This window comes from Perna viridis, chromosome 14, assembly GCF_037379345.1.
Source record: "Perna viridis isolate PV_CMFRI_1.1 ecotype Kerala chromosome 14, ASM3737934v1, whole genome shotgun sequence".
Lineage (NCBI taxonomy): Eukaryota > Metazoa > Mollusca > Bivalvia > Mytilida > Mytilidae > Perna > Perna viridis.
The window spans coordinates 24,336,898-24,357,902 of record NC_142458.1 but is presented as its reverse complement, the minus strand read 5'-3'; the positions used below and the strand labels follow the sequence as shown (position 1 = coordinate 24,357,902).

Genomic DNA, 21,005 nt, shown 5'->3' with positions numbered 1-21,005 from the left:
ACACATTAATTCGAGTCAAAATTCTTTGTAAATGTCATATTCTTGCAAAATGTATGAGTACGAGCACTTTAGATTTCCATGAGATTCTAAAATCATTTACTAAAATGCTATTTTTTTGTAATATAACTACCTTGTGGGTGATTGTGACTTGACTTATATATTTCAGTCAAAATTCATTCAAAAAGGTATATATACATAAGTCAAAAGATATTGGACTGAATTCTTTGGGTTGCAGATCTAGACACCGGTATGAGTATCTATACAATTTTAAACAGTTTATACAGAAATTGTAGCCCTTTATGCAACTTTAAAGTATTGACACTCATACACTTTGAAACAATTTGACATTTTTGAAGAATTTTGACTTATGTATATATACCTTTTTGAAGAAATGGTACGAAGAAATAATACCACCACCCTCCCTTAAAAGGGTTGAAAAAACCCAATATCTTCCTTTGAACCAAATCGCTTGATGAATATTGATTCATTTAAGAATCATATTCATTTCAGTAACACTATCAAATGTCTCAGTGTAAAATAATTCAAAATGTCCTACATGTATTACTAAAAGGTATTTCATCGAACATACCAATGCAAATACAAATTCCCAAAATTTATATTTTTGAGGGATCGATCTTAATTAAAAAGTTTATAATAAAACAAAATACATGTAACAAAATCATCCAAATGCCAGCAAAGAAATTTAATTAGTTTATTATATCATTTGTACACACTGTTGAGAAATATGTCTTGTTAAAATGTTTTGCATGATTGTATTTGCACAAAACGTTGATGTTAATCACAAATTAGTACTTTATAATACAATCAAAGTTGCCATTAAAGTATATCCTTGAATAAGGAAATAAAACGATCAACATTAATAAGACACTTGTAACACGCCTTCATGGCGGAACTGATAGCTATGAGTTTCCGAGTACAACCTAAACAGATTTTCGTTTCTAATACAAGTTTACATTTACCGTACAATGATGCCCATATATACTTTTCATAAAAAATGAATTTATAATTTCATATCTAATAATATATATTGCGTATAAGCACGCAACATATTAAGTGATTAATGTTACGAAACTCTTAGGAACACATGTTGAGCGTCTTTACTAAATTTTAAAATGCCAATGATCATGCAAGAATTAAACGATTTATGCATTTCTCTTTCTAACTAAATAAAAATGTCTCTAAACCTTGAACGTAAATTTAGGTTTGGAAATTCTCGGAACAGGTTTGTCCGTTATATCTATAACACACACACACACACACACACACACACACACACACACACACACACACAGATATATATATATATATATATATATATATATATATATATATATATATATATATATATAGAAGGGTCTGAAAAATTACCAACGATGTTAGAACTGTCAAATTTGTACCCTCCGCGGGACTCGAACTCGTACCGCTGTGACATCTATGGCAACACCGCCTGCACCAAGTCCAGCGCCCTAGACCCCTAGAATGTATATTCTTGAAGATTGTACAACGGTACCGGAGAAAAGATGTTGTCCTGTAAGAAAATATACATAAACATACTTATGCTCCACTAATGACCATCTTCAGCACACCAAACACAAACATTATTTATAAATAGCTTATTTACTTCACAAGGATTTAATCATCGACATTTTCTTTAATCGTAAATAAAATTTAACTTTAGCATGACTTTTTAGATTGTGTATTCTCCAATACATTATACCATTTTAGCTGAATGAATAAATGAATACTTTATTGCAAAATCATATACAATGTACATGCTATGGCAAAAAACACAGATAAAAAATGACAAATAAATTCATTACAGACAACGTTAGTGGTATATTCTACGAAATAACATAACATCTGACATCCAAGTTGATTTTAGATAATTAAATAAATCGAAGTGGGAGATTTACAGGAGGCATGTAATAAAGCAAAAAAGTTCACGACGATTCGGCCATGAAGAGCATTTTATCTCTCAAAAATCTATGAGTTGGATATACTAATATAAAATGATATTTATCTTCTATAACGCCCATATTGCCATAAATCATCAAAGGCCGAAGTCTTCAAAGTTGCTAATCGTCAATTATTCTATGTCACAGTGATTTTGGCTTGCTTTTAGCATCCGAAATGGCACGAATGCGATATGGTCTAAAATCTTGGTTTCCGTGATATGATTACTCTTACGTTACCGTGCTGACATGAATGTTTCTCAATCAAAACAACAACTGGTTACCTGAAAGTGCGGTAAATGTTTTCGTTCCACATGTTTCTCTCAATTTCAGATTTTAATGTAAATTCCCCGTTGTCATACAAACAACAGAAAAACAAAAAAAAAAACAAAAAAAAAAAAACAAAAAAAACAAAAAAAAAAAAAAAAACACAAAAAAAAAAAAACACAAAAAAAACGTAAAGCACATGTGTATGATACATTTGACTGCTTTAACTGCCAAATTTTTCACTTTTGATTCTACTGAATTTTGCTAATTCAATGAAATAAGTTTGTAGTAATGCAATTTAAGCAATAAATATCGGTACTACCTACAGAAAATTGTGAAAACAAAAATCGATAGCTCTAATTAAATTATTTTTCGCCACTTTCGTAGATTAACCACTTTCGCTTTCCAATCATATTTTTGTATAAAAAATCAACTGTTACAGCACATGCGCGGATTAAGGATACCAGAAGTTAATGCATACGAAATTTATCTTGGTCGACTTTCTGTCTTGGGAGACAACGTATGTATCGACACCTATTTCATGTATTTAATGCATTTTATTTGTGGATATCGAATGATATGTACATGATATGTACAGGTAATGTACAATTCACTACAAATAATTCAAAGTCAAGGTATAATTCAATAAAACCAAAAAAACAAACAAAAAAAAAAAAACAAAAACAAAAACAAAATTACGGAAATGACAGCTAAAGCAGCTTTAATAATGCAAATCATATGCAAATGTAAAGAACTGAAATTACAGGTGCAAGAAGTCGCTAACAATATTAGGGTCTTAAATAGTGATTAGCTCTATCAACATTATTATATTTTCTAATTCAGATATTCAGTCTGAGTGTTCCACTGTGTATGTTTTAGATAAAAAAAAATTACAATTATAATTATGATATTTTTCTATACCAAAACTTGTTTTAGGTATACATTATGGTAGACTATATTTTCATTGAATTACATCTGCTGCGCAGTATTTTGTTACGGTATATTTAAACGAGCGAAACTTAGGTTTGACAATTTTTGATTGGTTTTAACCGTCCTAAGCTCGAATGCAGTTATATATAGTCGTGGACAATTTATTTGAAAACAACTGCTTTTAAAGCAAAATGTAAGTACACGTATAATCAATTTATTGTGAAAACTTGATTAACACCACTCATTTTAAACATAATATACAGGTACTTATCTATTTTTCGACATTTTTTATTATGCGTGCTCACTCGAATACAGGAATGTCGAGGATTCGTGCCTAACTGACAGCAGTAAAATTTGTGGTAAATGCTTCTTTACAAAGCATGCATACGGTATTTATGTAAAAGAGTTACGACTGGATGGCTCGGAATCAGAGTTATGTGTGTTGGTGGACTGTGTTGGTTCTGTGAGATAGCTTATCATGTTCCGACATGTCAGGTATTAGAACAATGCGTTCAATTAGTCAAAATATTCCTGTTCCGGTAATATTAAGAACCAATGCAGTTAGAGTTAGTTATGCATTTGAAGGAATATAATGAGCAAAGTTCATTTAAATAATTGTATAATAATAGTGATTCAAACAGCAGACAAAAGTAAACACAAATGTTTGTAGATATTGATGAGGATGACATAAATTATCAGATTTCATCTGAAGATTCAAAATCAACTTTTTTAACATTCGGAATTTGAAAGGTTTTAAAGGAAACTCTTAAGTATCAGTTCCTGTATGAATCAAGCAATGGGTGGAACATGGTATGAAAAAAATGATTGTGTTACTTGACTATTTGCACCATCAGAATCAATAAAAAGAAAAGATTGTCCATATCAAGTTTAACCATTGAATTTCAATTTCATTAAAAATCACTGGAAATGAACATTTTAAGGGCAGATAACCTCATTTTATGGAAATTTTCTAAGTAAACCAGTGATGCAGAGATTAAATAGTGTTATTTTCAAATAGAGACAGTATCCTAGAGTGATATTTTATTGTCAGATTGAGTTTTTTTACATGCATGTTTCTGATGTGTCCTATCTTGTCTTATTCTTTCAAACACTTACACGTTATGAAGTCATGAGAAATAGCTTACCAAACTAATCAGTACTGGAAAGGACATTGAATTTGCTACATTTAAGTGGTAAAAAACCCAAACTTTCGCCCTGGAATTTGAATAAAGTGGACATGCGTTTGCATATTAAACAGACTGATGGCAAAAGTCTTCGTGACACTGCAATCCCTGACGGCACTGTTGGTGGGAGTTGAATATATGCTAGGCTAAAATGATCCAGATTGTCCAGTTTCGTCTTTTAATCTATTACTTATCTAAAGTGCACCCACATATAGACGACAATATGATGTCAAAGCAGAACTTACACGAAGATATACAAATCATTCTGTTTGGGCTAAATGTGTCAGTTCCTCAGGTGAATCAGGTATTAAAGCAAGACATATAATGCGTGCACATGGACACAGAAGTAAAAGAGTAATCAAGGGAAGCAAGGTTATAGCGGTAATTAAAAGAATGTAATCCGGGGACGAAGATCAGACATGGAAAACAGACATACACAACAAAGAACATATAGTAACTAAAATCATACATACAAAGTAACAAAAGTAAACGAGCAACTCGGACTCCACTAAAAACTGGGAGCATGGACTAGATGCACCGGTAGAGTAAGCGTCCTCTGCTTTTCTAGAAACATCCGCCGAGTTGCTCATAAAAAGTCAAGTTCAGGATAGACATCGAGGAAATGAAAACTATGATTCGTTGAATAAATCAGTTTTCAAGGTGCAGATGGATACATCATAACGATCCACGAGTTCATGATGACGACCATAAAACTTTTAGTGATGACTTCAATCTAGTAGCAACATAACCCTGTTCCAGAAGCCTATTTGTTAGAGTTCTAGCGCGATACAAAGCGTCTGAGTAGTTTCGACAAGCTCTGGCATAACTTATGAGTTGTGATATGAACACTCCATACGCAGGTGCTGAATCTTCTATTAAAAGCGCTTCCAAACGTCCTAGTAAAAACAAGCAAAGGGAAATGTCCGACATTTTAAACAAAGCTTTGAATTTCAAAATGATCATGGTTATGATAGTTAATCAGGGACTTTTCCTGATAATGTAAAAATGAGAATAGTATTCAAAATCCATCAGATTAGAACCCACCCTCATTATTTTATCTCAGCTTTTGCTAAAATTGGATGGAAGTACGCTTTCCTCTTCACGGAATCTTGAGATTGAAAAAGAAAACGTACTTCCTAAAAACATGAAACTTTTTTTAAAAAAATACTCAAATAGGGAAACCTTGGCGGAATACTGTGAATCTGTACCCGAAATCGTATGCACAAAATCTGTTTTGTAAATTTAAACATTCGTACATGATTAGTTTGAAAAAAAAGTTCATATATACATTTTGTTATTTCAACACACTTATTTGTCGATATTTTGTTATGTTTTTATTTGTTGCATTGTACATATGTAAAGACCTGTACTTAAAATCTGATGTAATGACTTGATAAAAAAATTGTACATTTGAACATTCAGTATTGTAAAGTAAATAACATATAGATAATATGGAGGTGTTCAGCGGTAAAATAGGGATTTGATAGGTATAACTTAACAGGCACAATGACCCTACAATGACAATATTTTGTTGTTTTTTTTTAGATCTAATTATTCATTCTACTTGGTGATTACACAAGAAACCTCTTAATTTTTTTTCAAGAAAAGGCTTTTATTTTCACTCTATCATGCCATAAAAAACTGTATACTTTGGGTATATTGTAAGAAAGTAAGAACATGCTGATGATTTAATGTCTGTAATGTGAGTCACAGATGACTAAGACTAAGACTAGAGACTTTATTTAAAGTCGGTACATATAAACATACAGATCATAAGCTCTGACATGTATCCGACATTACAACAGTAAAATAAACAACGTACATGTAGCAGCACATACACACACATACACAAATATTAAATACATAAATATGGCAAAGCAAAGACAAAGCAGAACTAGCATGCTGCATTACAAGCACTAGCAACCAATTATAATCCATGCACTATTAAAACAAATTAAAAAGAAGCACTATAAAAGCACTAGTAACTAATTATAATTCATATCATATGATATAGCATAAGACCTGCAGGAGCCACATCTGCAAGAACTGCCATTCCAGTTGTTAATCAGGTTTTTAAACTGATTAAGGTTGGACTGTTGTCTGATATTCTCAGGCAGTTCATTCCAAAGTGCTGCTACAGCATATCTCAGTGAATGCAATTCAAAACTGGTAGTTCTTACCTGTGGAATTTCTACAGTATGTTGTTATCTAAAAGAATAAGATACGTTCTTGAATTTTTTCCATTTTTTTTAGTATTACCCTCTCCACAAAAGTGCCAAACTACCAGACAATAATTAAAATTAGACATAATATATGAATAATAAATAGTTAACCTTCCCAATTTAGATAAATGTTTGCCAATTCTTTTAAGCACATTTTACTGCCTTGAAGGTTTTTTTACATATTTCAGATATTTGTGTATTGAATTTATTGAATTTTGGTAATCGATTGTCACACCCAAGAGTTTTACTTCATTTTCACAAGAAATTGAGTTACCATCCAAATTAAATTTAATGTCTTCATTTTTTGATTTGCTCCCAATGGCAATCGCCTGAAATTTATCTGAATTAGCTTTCATTTTATTATTATTAAACCAATTGATTAAAATTTCACTTTCATTTTCTAAGAACAGCGGCTATATACATATTTTCATCAACAGCTTTTTTCCCGTCCTCAATGAGTTTTAGGAGGGCTGTATTACAACCATAGCCAGGCTTAAATGCTGACAGATAAGGATTGAAAATATTTTCAAAATAATCAATGAGCTGCTGGTGTATGGCCCTCTCAAAGAACTTCGACACAACCAGCAGGATACTAACAGGTCTATAGTTTCCAATAGTTTTAAATTTTTTAGTATGAAAAATGATATATAATAACATAGATTGAAAATGCATCAACAATAATGAACTATTGTGTTTCAAAACGCAGCTGCATTAATGAACTTTTTAGTTTGAAAAAAAAAATAACCTGTATATTTGTTTGAAATAATTACAGGATTGAAAACAGCACTTCCGAAGTTTCTAACTACACAAGAACAACGAATCTTGACCTATACGATAAAGTACATCTAAGATGTTACATGTCAACGAAATTGGAAGATATAGACAGACAAATATTTGAAAAAGAGTGGACTCCAGCTTTCGTTTTTGTTTCCATCTTAAGTGTCATTGGAACGATAGGAAACATTGTTGCTTTACTGGGCTTATATAAAAAATGCACGTGGCTTTCTTTCAAGGGATACATCGAATTTCCTTTTGTTGTGGTTTTTATCGCCAATCTCGTAACTTGCATAGTCTGTGTTCCATTGGAGGTAGTACAAATCCGTTACACACTGACTTATCCATTTGTCTCGTTGTGCAAATTGACGCGTTATAATACACATTTTTTCAGTCTAGTAGTTGCGACACTTCTTGTAGCAAACTCTTTAATTGTACGAACAATTAATATTAAGTATGGAAAGCAGCGCCTAACATGGAAATTTGAAAAGAGATTTACTGCTATAATGACATTGATATGTGCAGTTATATCAGTGCCAGTTATTTTCGTGTACGACGTTGTTGAACATAAAATAGAAATATGTGGTACCATTTTAATTGGTTATGGGTGTAGAGGTATTCAAGCGGGAAGCTCAATAATGGTTAAAATATATGCAGCATTATTAATTGCCATAGTTTCGCTTGGCTATGTTGTAATTCTGTTCGCCTACATTCAAGTTATTCGGCTTAAGCACTGTTTTCAAAAAGATTTGAAAACTACTATCAGAGAGTTTGTTGATACAGAATTAGTTACTTCTTCATTAGAGCTAGTTAACAGATCGGAAAGCACTGTATATGCAGAGTGGGAAGAGTTTTTGACCTTGTATCGTCAACTTAAGAAAAAGTATAAGAATACTAAGAATACATTAGCTACGATGAAAATGACGTTAATAGCGGCAGGATTTTCATTTACAGGATTTTGTTTGTATATTTCCTCGTCAATTATTGACAATCAAGCTATACATCTCGTCGATTTCGATGTCATTAGCTCTTTGCTACCAAGGTGTTATCTTTTACAAAGTGCGATTCATCCAATTGTGTTTTTGTTATTTAATCTAAAAATGCGGAAGAGATGCACGAAGGCCTGCAGAAACTATATTCGGAAATGATTAAGATGTAGGTTATCAAAATAAACTTCATTTTATTTATACTGGTCATTCATCTTTGAATTTTCAAATTACAAATTTTATTTCATTTCTTATCCGATTAGTTTAAGACAGTAATGGTTCTTTTAAATTATTTTCTATGTTTTGTGCACTAAGATGTTTTCTTTATGAAACACATTTTTTTAAATTGGCTGGTATGCCAAGAATAATAACAACGTCACAAATTTAGATAAAATGTGCTTCTTTAATTTTTTTACATTCTTGATTTTACTAATTACTTGCGATTTAGCCTCACGTATCTAAGCCAACGTCTTGTCCACAAAAACAACTTCAAATTCATATACATATATTGTGCTATTTATAACTACATCAGTTTTCTGACTTATTAGTTGATGTCGAGACATTAACCTCGAAGTCCTATAGAAGGGACTGATTGATTACCTCGAGTTATCCGAGGTTTCGGTTCAACTAAGTTCGAGTCATCCGATGTTAAATTGTATTTGAGTAAGGGTAGTTTTGCTGGGACTTAGTAATTAGTTCGAGTTATCCGAGATTTCGACTAATCCGAGTTCGACACATCGAGGTTCGACTGTATGTGTATAAATAAGGTTTAAAACAGTTTTCCTTGTGATATTTGCAGAATTTGTATTATTATTATTATTATTATTATTATTAAATTTGAGATAAATTTCATTTCTAAACTGTTGAAACAATAACGGTACAGCTCAGAGATACTATAAGATTACCATTAATACCATAACTTTTCCTCCATTCCATATTGCTTCGATCCCAACCCACTACTAAATACACCCATTTCCACAATCCCCAGTGCCTGTTTTGCACCAGCTGAATTATGTACTTCCTTATTCTACGCCATTCGAATGGTAGCTTTTATCAAATTAAGGTATATTATACCTGATATTTGTTCGTAAAGATTTTCACATTTTTTCTTAAGATGACCTCGAATGACAATTCAAATTTAAAATTCTAACGTTAAAAAACAAAGTTCAGCAAACTTTATTTCAACATAACTGAGCATAACATAGGCAATCTTTTACTACAGTTCGAAAATAAATTCTTTCAAATTATAAATTATAAGAAAAAACACTTATCTGATATCTTTTACATATCAAGAAGTAAATTCTGGATCATACAACTTTTTCACTTGAAACACTTAAAATCTCTGTTACATATCTATAGAACAAATCCCTCTAATATAAAAAGGATCTAAAATCCCACTTTTAAGACATTTAATTTTATTGGTTGTTTTTTTTGGTTGTTTTAAATCTGTCCCCCTTTTATTGGTTTTCTTAATCTCAAGATATCTCTCTATTATTTTGAAGGATATTTAAAAATGTCTTTATTATATGATTTTTTTATGAATATATATGTCTTTAATTTAAGTTTGGCTTTTGATTAAAGTTTCTTAGTTTTTGCATGTTAATTCATATATTTTTCACACCATCTTTACTTTTTGTCAATTACAAGTTTAAATGATTATAGCTAAATATTAAGTAGCTGTCTTTGTAAGAATCATGCAAAATCTGAAGAATGTGATGCACCCCAAAAAAGGCTAGATAATTTTATTTTTGTAATTAAGTTGTTTTATGGGCCTATACTATGAAATGTGTAATTATTCATTCAAATATGCCTGCTCTTAGGAGATAATCGACATTGAAAATACAGTAGATTCTATTGTATTTGAGCGCCATTTACAGAGTTATCTCCCTTAATTTTGAAATCTACAGTGCATTCTATATAATTTTTATCTCCTAAGAGCACGGGTTATATGAAAAACCACAAGTTTACTTCTGTTTACTATAACATTTCAAACAAAATATCAAAAATAAAAATATGTAGGCTTTTTACCCATGAATCACATTTTACATGATCCTTTGCTGGAGTGCTACTTAATTATCATTTTAACTTCTTCTCATTTCAAATTTACGTAATGTCCCTTTGACATGTTAAAGAGTAATCAAGGAAACCAAGGCTGTAGCGAAAATAAAAAGAAAGTAATCCAGAGACAAAGACCAAACATGGAGAATAGACATACACAACAAAGAACACTAAGTAACAAAACTAATACATACAACGTAACAAAAGCAAATAATTCGGACTCCACTTAACTTTATTCATTTTATATCATTTTATATTTCTACTGATTTATTCTTAGATTTCAGTATACATTTTAATCGGAGTGGTTTTTCATTAGGTTAATAGTTTCAATACGTATCCACTTTATAACTTTGTCCTTGAAATTTTGCGCAACATATAAATGTATCCTATTTTTATATATTGTACAATTATTACATATATATTTTACATGTTAAGGAGGATTTGGAGTAGTTATATATTGTATAATAAGATAATACGCAATTCAAATGCTATGTAAAAAATAATTGTTTCCCCTAGACATATACTTTTTGAATAATTGTGTATAAATTTAACATACTAATTTCTATGTAAAAACTTTAAAATTCGAACACATAAAATAGGAAATGTGAGACAGTCACCCACCAAAATTAAAGCAACAAAAAGTCCCACGGATGACCACAATGTCTTTTATGATAGACAAAATACATTGAGAAGATTGAAAAGCCTCAACAGACACGAAGAGACTGTTGATAACAGACGAAAATTGACCTAATCTAATAAAAAATATGTAAAACGAATAAAAGTGAACATAAAAATACAATGACAGCCACTAGACTGCATGTACCTTGCCTTGGACAGCCACATACAGTTTTTGCATGGTTGAACATATTAGTGAGTACTCAACCCTTCCCCTAAACTAGAAGAGTGGTCAGCAAATACAATAATAAAACCATTCGAAGTTAGCTCCTGGGATCAATACTGAATAAAAGCACTTTTACAAATAGTACAAAAAGCAACAAGCTGTATCTACCCAGAAAGTATACTAGTTTTTTTCTGTTAGCTAGTTTTAAATAAAAAATCAACTGATAAGCACATTTTTTACTAGTGGTAATGGTGCCCCTTTCGGAGCAGGACATGCTAACATTTTCGGAGCATCTATCGAAAAGGCGATTGATTAACATATTTCATTTGGTTTCACTAGGACATTTACCTCCGTTTGTTTTATTTACTTTTTTTCCATATTCTAGTAACATATTTTATGACTTTTGAAAAGACTGTTAACAAGGTATGTCAGATTGTAAAAAGATAATGAAGGTGGATTAAAATTTGAAACCAGCTATGAGTGAAGTTCACCTAAAAAGTACAAAGAAATATATATTATCGAAAATATACAAAACAGCATCTAATGTCTCTCTTTTTATTTTTTTTTATTTTGGAAAAGGGGAGTGGGGTAAGTTCATATTGCTAGTGCATTAGATTCTTCTGTGAGGTCTTAATTTTCCTAATCTTTAGTTTGTTGTCTTTGTTTGCCTTGTTCACGTTTAGGCAAGTTTTGGATATTTTGACGTATATCCCACTGGTTGTCGATTTGCCGATATTCAATTTTGTTTACTGCTTTGAAAATACATATGCATGATCTACCTAAAATATAAGTGACGGCGAATAAATACGTTCTCCTCGTTTACAATCAGAATACTCCACACAAATAACTCGTAACCTTAATTCTTTTCTCCTAATCCCATTCCCATGAAATGTACCATAAAATTGAAGCTTCTCCTTTGCTGAGTCGGCCAAGCTGACACCAATTTGTCATTTACTGTCACATACATTAAACAGATCTAATTACATAATTAAATAATTATCTTAAAATGATAAAGGTCCTTGATAATTCACAACATCACTTTAAAGCTTCCCGTGTTTCAGATAAGATATTGTCTAGCAAATTTTAAACGTGTATGGTCTGTTCTTTTTTCTTTGGTTTTCGTCCAAAACATTACATTGCTAAAATTTGATAGAAAAACAGAGAACTTGCTCTTACAGCCATCGGTTTGTTTCTATGGAAAATTATTAGAATCAAAGTTATATCATGGCAAAATTGTTTTACAAAGATTAAGAAAACATAATAATTATTGTAAGTTTCACCAAGTCGTTATTAGATATGGATTTTATAAAATCGATACTTTGAGACAGACGAAATCAACATTACAAACGGATTTTCCATATGACAAATCCGCTTGGTAGTTTTCTTTTCCCTTAACTTTTATGAATAAAAGGTCTGGTAGTCACAATACATTTGATTGAAAACGTTATGTCTTTGTTGAACAGAGATAGTAAAGCATCGAGTTTACGAAATTCCACCTTTACGGTAACCGTTACAGGTGGAAAGAAAGCTGACACCCGAGAATACTGAACGTAATTCCAACGGCCCATTTATGGCTTAACTGGAATTGCATGATTCAGCTGGCCACAGGGGCATTTAGTACTAATACACTATTGACTTGTCAGTTCATTAAACAATCAATATGTAACAAAATGTCGACAGCTCGATATGATTCTGTACTGCACACGAACGAAGAAGTCGAGATCTGCCATTCGAAGCCTTCCTATCTCAGTTTATTTTCATTAATGGAGAAATTTATTAGTTGAATACTTGTTTTCGTGCTTCCAGTCCACCAACAAAGAAATCACGAAAATAAAATAAGTACTCCTCAAAGAAAAATGAAACCACATTTAGGAAGGTTTTATTTCACTACATATGTGCTTAAATAAGGCTTATTGAATTTCACAGAACTATTCTATTGTGCCACTATATCCTTCTGTTTTGCGTTTTAAAAATATTTATACACTCACACAGTACACGCGGTGTGTTAAGGAAAAATGTCATAAATTGTCATATTTTCATCAACGAAAACAAGCTACTTTTAAACTCATCGTAATACGTGAAATTTCGTCGATGTTCATATTTTAAGTATACAAGTGCATAAAATAAACTTCCTAAACGCACGAAGATCAACAAAGTGTCAAAATATGCAATAAAAATGAGTCACGTGATCGGTTAATCAAGACTTGGTCGGATCACATAAATGTCAAAAGTGCAGTGGGAAGATGACAAATTTGTATACCCAAATTTTAATGGAAGGCCAATGAATATGTATATTTTTCAAAAAATGCTGCGGGATGTATGACAAATCTACATGGAACTTACAAAATGGCTCGTAACTAACATGAGATGAGACATTTTGGCGATTCCTTATATTTTGACGATTATTCAAACAAAACGCTTCCGATAGATAACTTCCCGCAGCAGTTTTCTGGTGAAATGAAATATGCTCTTTCAAATGAAGTATAAATCAGGTAAATCGACATAGCGCAGGCCACTGCACTTTTGCATTTTCTATACCATATAATTTTTCACGTAGAGGCAACATTGAAACAAACGCACTGGCGACCTCAGATATGTTGATATGTAACGGAAACGTGTGAAGAACCGATTTAGTTGCGATAGCAGACTACGCTTTGATTATATAAAATAAAACTTGCAGAAAACTTAATAATTGTGTTAAAGATGTCTCCTTTTTCTGTTGAACAAAACATGGTTACCCCCCTCTTTTTATATGGTATCGTAGAAAATATATCCAACAATTTCATGGCAACATTTCCTTACATTAGAAATTTGTTATGACTTGTCAATCTCCGAAATCAACATAAATGAATCCATTTTGTTGTTGTTGTTGTTTTTTGTTTTTTTGTTTTTAATAACTTAGTATGTAGCGGCTTAGTATTTGGTGTAAATGTGATATGATTAAGACATTGTATGAGTGTACATGTACAATTTTTGCCCCATACATAAATAAAATAGTTCAATGATAGTGATTTTGTCATAACTCCCCCCCCCCCACACACACACACATACACACACATATACACAAATACACTTCACCATAGTAGCGAATGAAGTATCATTCAAGAAATACATGTATATAACAGTTACTTTAAGGGTGTATATGATAAGCTTTATTCAGCTTTATATACGTCTGTACATCACTAAATGTTTATTTGTTTAAAATATGCTAGGGCTAAGTGTTGATACATGTACATGTATATTCATGCAATAATTCAATGATTTTCTCTTATATAATATGGCAATGAAAATACTTAAAGGTCTGTTTTATAGTTCATAGTTAACACATACATGTATGATTAGCAGGAAGGGTCATGCTTCTTCAAATTTTCAGTTTTTAACTTCTGTTCAGATTAAGATTGCAAAAGAAAAGGTATGATCTGTTTTAATGAATAAACACATTTTGAACATGTACTGCAAACAAAATCCCTTGCAAAATATTTTTATATGAATTAAGTTTTTCTTAACATTTTATTTTCAAAATAATTATGTATACATACAAACAATATTAAGTGTTAGCACAATTATAGAAAGTTATGTTAATCACATGGATCACTGTACCTGTCCTATAGGATATGATTAAAATAACACCTCCATCCAGTCATTGGAATGCAGTTAAAACACATTTTGTCACAAAACCTTTTTTCAAATGCACTTTTTATTGAACACAAAACTTGTATTCAATGTACATGTATAATGTACACATGAATTATGGCAATTAAATGCTTCCTTCTGTGAACTTTGCAGTTGTTAACAGTTCTTGAAATCAACATTGAATCCTGCATCTAAGTTTCTGGGAATATTTAGTCACAATTAATTAGTCAAATTTCTTGTCAGTCTCAGTTGAAATTCTGTTGAAGTTCGGTGATATTCTATACTCATATTCCATCACCAACGTTATAGAACTATCAACCACAAGTAAATTTAACCCTGCTGTTCATGGTTTTGAAACAGCTTGGAGTTGGTAAATATCTCTGTAACCAAAGACAGTAAAATTCAAATTATCATTTCTTTCATGCAATTAAATTACTGGTAAGTCATTTAAAAAGTCACGCATACGGCCACACAGGTAGAAATGAATTAAATAATTCTTCACCATAATACAACAATTTGACATGTCATTGTATATATCATTGACAGGAAAACAATAATTTGCATTCCTGTTTAGATAGTGTTTGTTTAAAACAAGTACTTTACAATTTGATTCCAACTAATAAAAGAAGATAATATAGACAGTTACTAGTATCAATTTACAAATTTATTTATCATTTCAATACGCAGTTCGGCAGATGAAGATTTTTCGTGTTTGGAACTCGATGTATGTTAGTAGGCTGGTGACAACCGCCTTATACCCAAACAAAGAGATTTTAAGATACAACTTACCCAACCTTGGAGAATTGTTGTACTGGTAACATGTATGACTTCAGAATATTCGTCGATGAATGAAGTGTAACGTCTCGGTAATGCAAACATGACGTCTTATTTGTTTACTACAAGTGCTCTGACGTTTTAAGCTTCTCTGTGACGTCAAAATTGATACAAAAATATGTGTCAGTTTTGTTATGTTGTGTTTTTCCATAAAGATGATGGTCTATGCAATCGTTAATTTTATCGATTAAAAGAACTGAGGACTACATTGAATACTAAAAATATTCTTATGTGTTTTTTACAAAGATTTTGGTTACTTCCGGAAAGAATTCTCCCAACTTAAAACGTCACGTTTTGTGCGGGTGATCAGACGTCAACCAGATGTACAAGAAAACTCGTTAACATACCCTCGTAATTAATTTATATAAACTAGGTCTCATATAAGTTTCTACTGTGAGCTGCGGAGATGTAGAATATAGGCGATGCCAATATTGCACCACAAAACATTGCAGCATATTATTCTGTATAAGTGAAGAAAAATATCGAAATATTACAAGAATCGCCTAAACAGTAAAATATAAATTTCTGACACTATTATAACCCCCCTAAAACAAGAGCAAAGAATACAAACAAATTAATTATTCACTTCTGAAAAGGTTACAATATCACTTGATATTTAAACAAGGCAAATTCAATGAAGAAGGTTTTTGGCTCAACTGTTTTGAAAACAATCCTTAACTTTCCATGGCAGGTATCATATATGATCTTCTCTTTCTTATTTTCATCATTTATAAAGTACTCTATTTTCATTTTAAATATTAATCGTTCTGAATCTAAAGGGCATAGTAGAATATAAATACCTTCGTTCACTTAAAAGTGCTCAATAGTTTGCCAGTTAAACAGATTCATTTCTTGTATGTAAAAGCAGTTACAGTGTTTTATGTCAATGATAGTATTGTAATGCTGACTGTGTGATACATTTGAATACCGCTCTAACACATTCCACGAAAATAAGCGCTGCACATGAAATAAATGCATGTAATGCACCTATGGTTATTATGTATATCACACTTTTTAAGATGCATCATATTTAAACAAATGATTAAGGCGTGGTATATTTTTGTATACATACTTCGTTACATAACGGAAAATCAATAAATTGGTAGTGGACATGCCACCATGCCATTCTAGATCAATAAAACCATTACAGCCTCATTACTGTACATTCATCATTATATCTAAACCGTGGATTCACAGATGATGTCAGCTGGAAATGAATTAAAAATATATAAGTAGTTCCGAGGACTATTTGAACTCATTTTAATCATGTTTACCGCACTAACGCTCACCTCGACGTTTGCACCAGATATTTATGTTTGCGAAAGTTTTAATAGTTCAATAAGCATGCATAAAGTGGTTTAATACATTGTATTTACATGTTGTCCATATAAAGTAATGGAAGTGATAATTCTCTTTTACATGTAACGGGCAGTGTATTAACTAAAGAAAAACGTTTATGTTAAACCGTGACCTACTTCTATAGCAAATGAACGATTTATTTTCTGTGACGTCAAAAGCATAGTAAAACTTCATGTTATACCATGATTTATAGTGCTCAATTTTAAGTTAGGATTTGCATTATTTGACTGAGGGAAAAATTAAATGTTTATGTTACAAAACATAAATATCCATGTATATGTTTTCTATTACTGGAATATTTATGGGGTATTGTTTTTATCATTATCACTACAAGAGTGATGCGAGTTTATATTCTGGTGTTTACACAGTTCTGCTCACTTCAAGAACTAAATTCAGATTCACTGGCTGCAACATTATAGCATTTGTATGACAAACCTTTCATTGTTATCAGTAAGTCATATTTTTAACTAACCAATACCGGAACACATTTAAAGGACTTTCATTTTCTAATGTTCACTGAACAAAGTAATTCGCATTAAACTTTGTGTCTTAATCAAAAAGAGGTTACCATGTATTTCAATGTATTTTTGTGGGTTTTATATTGACTTATTGGTATTTCCTTAAGTTATTGAAGCTTAAAACTTTTGTTTGACATATAGGTCCATAAATTGAAAGGTGTCCAATAACAATTTAATTGAAATGCATTTACTGAGAATCATTTCAATTTGAAAAGAAAGTTTTAATAGTTATCTTTGCGTCATTGTACTTCGAAATTTTTGTAAAGCCAAAACCACTTTTACGAGAAACTTAATTGGCAAAAATATGTTAACAACCTGACTACTCCGAATATTACCCACTAGTTCAGTGGAAAAAAGCACGAAAAATCGGTTTAGTTTACGATATTCTATTCTATTGTTTCCATAACAAATGAAAATGTCCCAGTCATAAGTGAGTTTCATACTGTACTTGAAATCAACATTTATCAGAAAATGATGAATCACATGGTACATAAACGTATAATAGAATTCACTCATGTTACAAGAATGGCAGAATGACAGTATAAAACATGAAAAAAAACTGATATGTTCTCAGACCATAACCATGTTTGATTAAGTGAATAGTAATCTTTAAAATCTTTTACTTATTACATGTGAGTGTTTTTTCCCTTGTTTACTTGATAGCAAGTATTAATTTCAGAAATGATATTATATGACCTGAACATTAATCAAATCAAATATGCAAGTAATGACACTTATTCTATTTTTTAAAAAAATACGTTAAGCTTAATCCAAATTCTGCTTGGACAGTTATAAAAATTAAATAAATTAACCTCCGTTATTCGGTACATTTCCAGCATACGGCACGTATTTAGTTGAAATTTAGGAAATGAAGATAAAGCATCATTTCGTTTTAACCTCCACTTTTGTTTCATGTTATTGAAGTATAATGGGGTAAATCTTTCGCTTTAAGCATTTAAAATGATGCTTTGGGCACCGCTGCAGCCTAACCTGTGCTGTGAGGGTTTCTTAGTCGTTCATTGAAGACCAATGGGCGGCCTTGGGATGACATTGTCATACAGATTGGGTTGTTGTTTCCCTGACATATTCACCATACCTAGTATCGTCATATAAAACATAACAAGAACAAAATGAAATAAAATAAAATAGAAATAATAAATAAGATTGAACAATACTAAACTAGAAAAACGATCCCATGGTATAAATGTAGCAATTTACATAGGAAAAACATCGGTCAGATACCACCAACAATATTCTAGCTAAGTTGCTTGATAAAGTATTATGGATGTTCCGTTATTGTTAATCACCATCAGCTGTCTTCTTTTCAAGTCGTAAGAAATTCCAATCGGTTGGTAAATGTCGTCTTCTTTTGTCAGAATTGTATTGAAATTCTTGCCATTTTCATCTATTTTGTAAATTGTATTCCCAAAGTTCTCCGATACGTACAAATTGCTTACATCATCGACAGCTATATGTCTTTCATCAGTGGAGCAAAATTCGAAAAAGACTTCATCCGAGAAATAGCCATGCATATGTGTCTTTTTAACGACGCGTATCGAATTCCCTGCAAGTTCTGCGGAGTAAATTTCTCCTCTATGATTGGCACATATGTCCCAAGATGTGAATTCTGTTGGTATTGGTTTTGGTGTTTTCTCCTTTGGATCAATAGTAGTTATTGTTTTTGAGGTACCGACTCAAATCGACCCATTTCTACTGGTTATACCGGCACAGTACCCACCTACATCATATCTATAGTTTGGTGAAATATCTTGGTAGTCGATGAACTGTATTTTCCCGCTATCTCCTAATGACACTACCGCCTGCTGACTATCACAAGGCGAAACAAAAAGAGGTGTATGCTTCAGTTCGGTTGATTTCAAGCCCGTACCATCATATTTACACCCGTAAATATACGGCTTTTCAAACGAACATAAAAGAAGGCGTTCGCCTTCAATAAAGCAACCGCTTGATATTCTCAAATCAGGTGAAATATATGAAACATCAATAGACCTTATTCGTCTCAACGAGGTTTTACCTTCCTGTATTGGGGATATGGTTTGTGCCCCTGGGTAAAAATTAATAGATATTGGATCGATTGAAGTAGTTTTCTTTGAAATTATATTACCCAAAGAATCACAGACTTGATCGCATTGTGCTAAACATTCGGATGGCACGAGTTTCAGAGAGGTTACTGTACGGCTCATCTTTTGAACCTCATCTTCTTGACTTTTAAATTTTGCTTCCAATAATTTCACAGAGCAGAACAAATCAGGGTCGGTTGAATGTACTTTATCCGAAAGAAGTAGTTCTTGGCATGTCTTCACTAACTCTTTTTGTTCTTTATACATCTCTATATCCTCTGATATCGAGACATAACATCCCTTATATTCAATATCTAGTTTTTTCATCAGTTCTTCCTCTAACTTGTCAATTTTCTTTATAAGTCGTGATTTAAGTTTGAAAATTTCGTCTTTGACTTCCTGCTTTTGTGTTTTTATCTGTTGAATGTTTACCGTCGATGCATGTTTCCTTTTCTGCAAGAACTTATATAGAATCGGTAATTTTCTTTCTAGGTTTTCGATCAAAGACCCTTTACGAATTTGGTTAGAAACATCAAGCACTGAGACACTGTCACATTTACCATGCATCTTTGAAATACATAACACGCATGCAACACTGTCATGTTGTCTGCAGTAGAGCTCTAGTATCTCTCCTGGATGAATGTCGCACATCTTGGTGATTTGACCTCTATTGACATGTGCAGATGCTGAATCTTGAACAACGGATTTGTTGCTTAGTGAAGCTGTGTCTGTCGTACTTCCCGGTTTTTGTTTTAAGCTTCCTGATTTTCTTTGACTATGCGTACCCTTCTTAGACTCCGTCACACTTTTGCTTGCCCGATCCATTAGTTTTTGATTTTAAATTGAATTCTCAATCCTGTAATAGACAAATGACATTAAATGCATACACCTGACACATTTTTGAAAAGCGTTTTATTGCCATGACAATCGGTAAACACTATCTTAAATCTATGGTGTTTCACTCGTACTGTATGTAAGGGCTTAAGAACGGGATGTGTTGCTGTGTGAAATATCATAAAATGTATTTTGAGCAATAAAACGATAACAAGTTTATATTGAATACTGACCAAAAGTGTGGAGGTATACATTGTTTTAATTAGTTAAATGACTAGTTCCCTTTGTTCATTTGTTCAATTGTATCATTAGTTTCGTATCCAAAAGTTAATTGTAAGTATAATTTTCAAAAAATTTCGCCTTCGAAAAAGTAATGTACAGTATAATGTACCGGTAGAATGCTTGTTTTTAGTAGTTGTCAAAGAATGTTCTTTGAATATGTGATGACTGCTTGCCGAAACAGGAAGTGCCAGTATCGGACAATGTTCCGATTTGAATATCAATGATAACA

General features: G+C 31.9%; 2 protein-coding genes across 2 annotated transcripts; one reads left to right on the top strand and one right to left on the bottom strand.

Annotated features, from left to right (window-relative positions):
• The first annotated feature begins 3,287 nt into the window (after positions 1-3,287).
• On the top strand, positions 3,288-9,927 carry LOC148598725 (uncharacterized). Its single transcript, XM_088561951.1, has 2 exons — positions 3,288-3,363; positions 7,349-9,927. Coding segments are annotated over exons 1-2 (1,152 nt in total). The 5' UTR covers positions 3,288-3,361; the 3' UTR covers positions 8,499-9,927.
• Positions 9,928-18,838: 8,911 nt separating this feature from the next.
• On the bottom strand, positions 18,839-20,485 carry LOC148598724 (uncharacterized). The gene is made up of 2 exons (XM_088560252.1): positions 19,303-20,485; positions 18,839-18,984 (listed from the first exon to the last, which is right to left on the bottom strand). Exons 1-2 carry the CDS (start codon positions 20,483-20,485, stop codon positions 18,839-18,841), a joined length of 1,329 nt encoding a protein of 442 aa, XP_088416378.1.
• Between the last annotated feature and the right edge of the window lie 520 nt (positions 20,486-21,005).

Excerpts from the sequence above, each read along its gene's own strand:
- LOC148598724 (XM_088560252.1), bottom strand. The coding sequence starts at position 20,485 with ATGGATCGGGCAAGCAAAAGTGTGACGGAGTCTAAGAAGGGTACGCAT. Across the intron at positions 18,985-19,302 it reads TGTAGGTGGGTACTGTGCCG|ATGAAAATGGCAAGAATTTC; the intron begins GTATAACCAGTA and ends TTTACAAAATAG.